General features: G+C 36.6%; 1 protein-coding gene across 3 annotated transcripts; it reads right to left on the minus strand.

Annotated features, from left to right (window-relative positions):
- Positions 1–394: 394 nt before the first annotated feature.
- LOC141821197 (uncharacterized) lies at positions 395–5,585 on the minus strand. 3 transcript variants are annotated; one of them, XR_012601204.1, is made up of 5 exons: positions 5,266–5,585; positions 5,037–5,163; positions 1,630–1,792; positions 1,061–1,403; positions 395–974 (listed from the first exon to the last, which is right to left on the minus strand). XR_012601204.1 is itself a non-coding variant. In XM_074708602.1 (5 exons), the coding sequence occupies exons 1-4, from the start codon at positions 5,518–5,520 to the stop codon at positions 1,181–1,183; spliced, it is 768 nt and encodes a 255-aa protein (XP_074564703.1). In that variant the 5' UTR covers positions 5,521–5,585; the 3' UTR covers positions 395–974; positions 1,171–1,180. The 3 variants fall into 3 exon arrangements, 2 of the variants coding, with proteins under 2 accessions (XP_074564703.1, XP_074564692.1); XM_074708602.1 differs by having other exon boundaries at positions 1,171–1,403; XM_074708591.1 differs by lacking the exon at positions 395–974 and having other exon boundaries at positions 1,018–1,403.
- Positions 5,586–6,072: the final 487 nt, after the last annotated feature.

Below are 6,072 nucleotides of genomic sequence, written 5' to 3' on the forward strand. Positions count from 1 at the left end.
AATAGGCAAGGGGGCATTGTTATTATTATTATTATTATTTATTTTATTGAAATACCTCTATAGTTTCAAATGTTAACAATAGAAAGATAAATCAGCAACTAGAAAATGCATATTAAAAAGAGAGTGGAGATAAAGGATAATATAAATGACACTAATAAGACTATAAAAATAATTATTAAAAAGAATAAAAATTATCAAAATACAGTTCATTTTATTTTCCCACAAAATTCTTATTTTTATATACAAATTTATTAATTTTTGAATCATAATTAATTCTTCAGCAGCCTATTCCCCTCCTTAGTATATATATACAGAGAAGTAGTCATTGTTGTTTGAAACATTTCAATTTGAAATGTAAATAGTTAAGTTGGGTGAAAATCATGATTGCAGCTGATTTAGAACATAAAATTTTATTCCGCCCTCACATTCTGCCTATTAAGCAGGATGGAACAATTGCAATGGGATTGACGTGGATACAATTAGGGTCGGTGACACTGTCATTCCTATCCATACTTTACCTTTAACAAAACCACAATTCAAGCAATTTGTCCCTCATTGTATCGCCAAGAACGACTGAACGAGGCGAGTAGAAATAGAAGGCGAGGATAGAGAGCTTGTCTTAATGTCAATGCTGATTAGAAGGCATCAAATGACATTCTTTATAGAAACTCTAAACATGGAGATGAACAGCCGTCAGATAAAAAAAAATCCTTCGTGTATCAGCTTGCATTTCAGTATGAAGGCTGATGTTTACTATAACCTTCGAAATGTTATGATTCATCATCGTGGGGTCCTGTCCCTATAGCATCATTCATCCTGGCGGAAGTGTGGAGACTGGAGTCTAGTAACCTTCTTGTCAAGAATTACTGACTTCAAGTGGCATTCAGGATATAGGATAGCCATCGCTCGAAGTTCTTTAGTACGCCTGTATGTGCTAGCAAAGAATTACTTGCTTGGATCCCTAAACTTGCTTACTGAAGATGAATAGAGAGAGGCGTTAGAAACAGATAGCCCAAGTTTAACGAATTCACTCTTGACAAGTTTAATTTTGTAGTAGTACCAGCAATAGCTACACCCGAGTATAGATCAAGCTCTGCATTGGGATGCAGAGTCCAATGAGCTGCATTGGGATGCAGGAAAGCAAACGGTTACAAATATAACAGCTATTACCTAGCATCCTCTAATCATATTGCTGCCTCAGTTGCATCTCTGTCTCGCTCTTCCAAGTGGCGTGGCTTGATTGCCCTTTCATCCTCTTTATCTTCTCCTTGTCCTTAATAACTGATCCCTTCTTTTTGTCTGGTTCATTTGTATGTTCAGCAGAAGGACGATCCCCGCACAGCGGACACACCATACCACGGGCATGAGAGTATGTTTTAGGAACTCCACACTGTAAACATACCCTAAAAACGAAAGAGCATAGTATTAGGCAGGTAGCAAAAGGACCTCTTTTTATGGTTCATCAAACAAAATAAGAGTCATGCACTATAATATAGTTCATTACACAACCTTCAGCTAATTCTGAATGTGAAAAATCATGCAGTTGCATCATACAGTTAACTTCATATCCAAAAAAATGACATGAGCTAGATTCTCTAACTGCAATTGACTTATAAAACAAAAAAGTACCTTAACAATTCTGCAGCATCTTTTGGGTCAGGATTTGTTGCAGAAATTATTCTCTTGTTAGCAGGAACTATCCCAGGAGTTGATTTGGGAAAACTTCCTTCTATATCATTTCTTACTCGGTCACGAATCCCCACTAGCTGAGCTTTGGCCTCAACAACAGCACCTGAAATGTCAGATTTGGGTAAATGCAAATAGAGAAACAAGATGGAGTTAAAGGTAAAAGAAAGTAAAAAATAATACTGGACATGAAAATGTACAATCGAATTGAAGTATCAAACACACATCTATCATACTATATTTTGTCACCAAGTCAAACAGTCATCCATGGTAAGATATTTAATCTGATCCTTCAGGGGACTACAAAAGTACCTTATTAGTTAAATCTGATTCTCAAGTGACTAAAAAGCAACTTTATTAAATTAACTTTTTATACACAGGATTTATCTTTCAGATGCGGAACAATCCAAAACATAGAGAGTTGATAGCTTTTTTGCTAAGAGTAATTATTAACAAACATTGTACGTACATGGCCAAATTGGGTATTTCAAACAGAATACAGGCACTTATACCAGCTAAGAGGTTTGTATCTTATTCCTCCATCTGTGCACTGTAAGGATAGAAGAGTAAGCAAGGTACGGACATAAATTGTTGGTGCTTCTGGAGAGGGCCACAGTGATGTTTCAACAAGACGAGCAATACATCCAATAGATCAAGAATGTATGGAAGCACAACTATACAGAAGTCACTATTTAAATAGGTGGCACTTGCTGGCTAATGAATCTTTAAGGGCAAGACAAGACAAAAGCAATATATGATACTGATATATAAAAAAGGAACGTAAATTCTGGTTTAGAATCACAGAAAAAGAATGTAACAAAGATGTATGCAAATGTATGGAAGTGTGAGTTTCGAAATTGTCCAAAAAGAGAGAGTTACAGATAATATGAGCACATTAAATTTATTATCACATTAATCGTGGAAAGCTAAAAATCCTTCACAACAGTATTACTCAAACACAAATATGATGCTTTAATCATACACTTCACATTAAATCAAAATCCAGAAAACACTAACATCCATTAAGAAGTCTTCAACAAGATAAGAATGGTGGAATGGCAATAGGGTGAGGCAGGGAAACGTAAATGCAACAAACAAAAGAAATAAATGTTAACAAGAGGTAAAAATGGGCTAAAATTTTGGCCCATCCCTATCTCACCATGTTTTGAGATTATATTTCTCATCATATTCTAATCCTATTTGTGTTGAGGTGAGGCAGGTCCAATTGTCATCCCTACTGTAAGTCCAACATAGTTAACAAGACATAGATTGCATACATCTTTGTGGCCTGAGTTTGTCCGACATACTTGAGCTATCTACTACACCAATAAGCCATATATCTCAATTATATAGGATTTTTGCTAAATGAATCTTGTCCTCCAAGTAACAAGATTAAGATTCATTCTCACAAGGTTTTAACATTGATTTTGTTGATTGTTAGGGCCTAGTGAAACCTTCAAAAATTCTCATTTGGCCATGGATCCATTGGAAGTTTTATATTTGGGCATGGATCTGAAGTTGGAAGTTTCATACTTGTAAGGGAAAAATATATTGATTGAGCCATCTTGGTTGAGATGAGTTTTTTATGCCCATAAATAATTTATGGGAAAAAATTAGGGCTCAAAAATCAAGCACAATTAAATTGTACACAAACTAAACTCTAGTCTAGAAAACTTGTAGGCTTGTCTAGATGAAATCTACGGTGTTTCAAATTAATTATTAATTAAGTTGAAATTTACTATGCTTAAATACAATGAGCATTATGAATATCCTCGCCTTGATGTAGGCAATGACAGCATTATGAATATCCTCGCCTTGATGTAGGCAAGAGGAACAAAAATAAAAAATGGCAATAGCAGAAGAAACAAAAAAGAACTAAAAAGATAAAAAAGATGAGAATATAGAGAGAAACAAGATGAAAGAATAAAAAGAAAAACAAGATGAAAATGTTTGACAGGATAAAGGGATTCAATAACAAAATAAAGGATGAAAATATGGGATGCAACAATGAAGAAAGAAGTAACATGAAAAGAAATGCAATCACAACAGAATGGAGAAAGAAGAGCACAGAAAGAAGAGAACGGAAGAATTCATAATTATCCTTGATCTTGATATAATTGAACAAGACATATTTGTTATGCCATGCACAAAAGGGTAGGCTTTAAAATCCAAATATTAATTCTTCATAGTTGGGCATGTACAAAATTTGAATATGGCACAAAATTAAATTTGAATTGTCAACCAAGAATGCATTGAACTGTCTGAGAAACTTATTTTTTAAGGTATAGCATGCCAATATAAATTTGTCTGAAGTATCCCTTTGATATTCAGGGAATCCCATGTGAATTTATCTCTTTAATATGAAGCTTCAGATTAAGGAGAGAGTCTTTGATGGCATGTCAAAATGTTGTTACAAATTCTAATTCTATAATATTGCAAATTATAATTTGAGGGTTCCCACATGTTCAATAGTTAATTGCAACATAACATGATTGATGTTTTCTTAAGTCAATCATGCAGTTTCTTACATGCTTGTGAAATTGGAAAAGATTTGATATTTCTTTTGAAGTTCTCCGATGAAAATCTATTCAGTATCCGCTTTATAATTCATGCTTCCTAGATGGTCAGCTACATCAGAGGGTCTCCTTAAAATTGCCACCCTCACTTGGATGCGATCACTATAACTGCAGTCTCCTATCGGACCGGATACCAGCTTGAGGATGTTTAAGGGGATAAGGAGGGCCAAGATTGCATGCCTTAGGTGTCTTCACCAACCTTAAAATACCTTAGGAATTTAGATGGCTTTGAAATTATACGTACTTACTCAAATGATAGATAGGATGTCTCCAACCTACTCTTTGGTTAAATGCCTTAGATTTTGAAGTGGTTCATAAAATGCTAAAGAGCAACTAAAAGGTTTAGGGGTTAGCCTTAGATTAAAAGATAGCTTTCATAATTGATCATATAATCCATAGATGTTAGGGATAACATTAATTAAAATAAGGTACACCATCAAGAAATATCATAAATGAAGACTCAGTTAACTAAAAGGCAGTATACTCGCATTTCCTGCCCACAATTGAGCACGAGATCAACACAACGTTTGACGATAGTTAAGATTACGATGTAGATTTATCACAAAAGCCACCAAGTAAGCTCACTTAGACTAATCGCAAGTGAGAAATATTTTGCAAAGCAGTATCGTATAGGTAACAACAATATAACGCTAAATGAAATGTGGGCACTGAATCGACTATCTCCAAAGGAAAAGAAGGCGAGAAAGAAGAAACATCAAGTATCTACTAAGAAAATAGATGATTGAAAGATTCTAATGTTCCGAGAATACTCACCGGCAGGCAGATCCTTTTTGTCTCTCCCTGACCTATTCCTAGCCTTCCGATCGAGCACTCCAAGCGCCTCGCGAGTCTCCTCGGGCGCAGCCGCACAATTATTAAGGAATTCCGGAGGTCTCGTGATCTCCAAAATTCCAAGAAAACACGAAAGGCAAGATTCTCACAACCTCGGAACAGCAACTAAAATGGAGAGCTAAAGTGTAACGATGAGAACGAAGTGATTTACCTCGTTGAATGCATCTAGCGCAGAAGGGAGGAAGGAATTGGCGGGCGGATCGATAGCTACGTCGAGTGACCGCTTCTTCACCTTCCCCCGCTTGGAACGTTCCCTTAGGGTTTCTTCACCGCTGTCGCCCTCTCCTTCGTGGTACTCTTCTCGCTCGACTCCGTCGCCTCCGAGTGAAGAAGAAGAACCAGGAGAGGTTGTTAGGTCGCCCTCTTGTTCATCCGAGGAGTAGCCCTGCAGCAGTGTCAGGCTCATCGCCGTTGCCCTAGTCTTCTCGGCTTCGCTTGTGCAGCAAGACGCCGTAGCGGGTTCCAAACCGTTTTATCGCCCTGGGATTTCTACGACATGATGACTCAGCCGTGTTATTACGTAGGTGCATTTATTCAATGGAAATTTAAAATAGTAATATTATTTTTAAAAAAAACATCTCAAAAATAAAAACTTAATTTCCTTCTAGGCTTCTTTCGATCGAGGCCCATACTGAAGCCACGGATACATAATGGGCTTCTGGCCCAACCAACTAAAATGCTCACGAGCATTCAATGTCAGGCAACACTAACTTGGTTCATCCATTTTTGCTTCAAAAAAGAAAAAGAAATAAACAATTTTGTAAAAGCAGACAGCAACATGATCTCTGTCTTCATCGAAAGCTAAGAAGTTGGAAGTCAGGATGGATATTGATCTCCTCCCTCTTTTGTTTTCTCTGGTCAGCCAAATCTATTGGAAAAGCTGAGGTCTTCCAGTAAAAAGCCTAGCTTCTAGTACTGACTTGCATCGGAGAAGTAATCAGCACTTCGAAACAGAACC

The sequence above is a fragment of the Curcuma longa genome, chromosome 1, assembly GCF_044706935.1.
Source record: "Curcuma longa cultivar G26 ecotype Majalengka, Jawa Barat chromosome 1, ITB_CL_G26_1.1, whole genome shotgun sequence".
Classification (NCBI taxonomy): domain Eukaryota; kingdom Viridiplantae; phylum Streptophyta; class Magnoliopsida; order Zingiberales; family Zingiberaceae; genus Curcuma; species Curcuma longa.

What these genes read in the sequence shown, in the direction of transcription:
- LOC141821197 (XM_074708602.1), bottom strand. Translation starts at nt 5,520, where the DNA reads ATGAGCCTGACACTGCTGCAGGGCTACTCCTCGGATGAACAAGAGGGC. An exon ending in CGCTAGATGCATTCAACGAG is followed by an intron (nt 5,164 to 5,265) that starts GTAAATCACTTC and finishes GGAATTTTGGAG; the next exon opens with ATCACGAGACCTCCGGAATT. An exon ending in CAAAAAGGATCTGCCTGCCG is followed by an intron (nt 1,793 to 5,036) that starts GTGAGTATTCTC and finishes CTGACATTTCAG; the next exon opens with GTGCTGTTGTTGAGGCCAAA.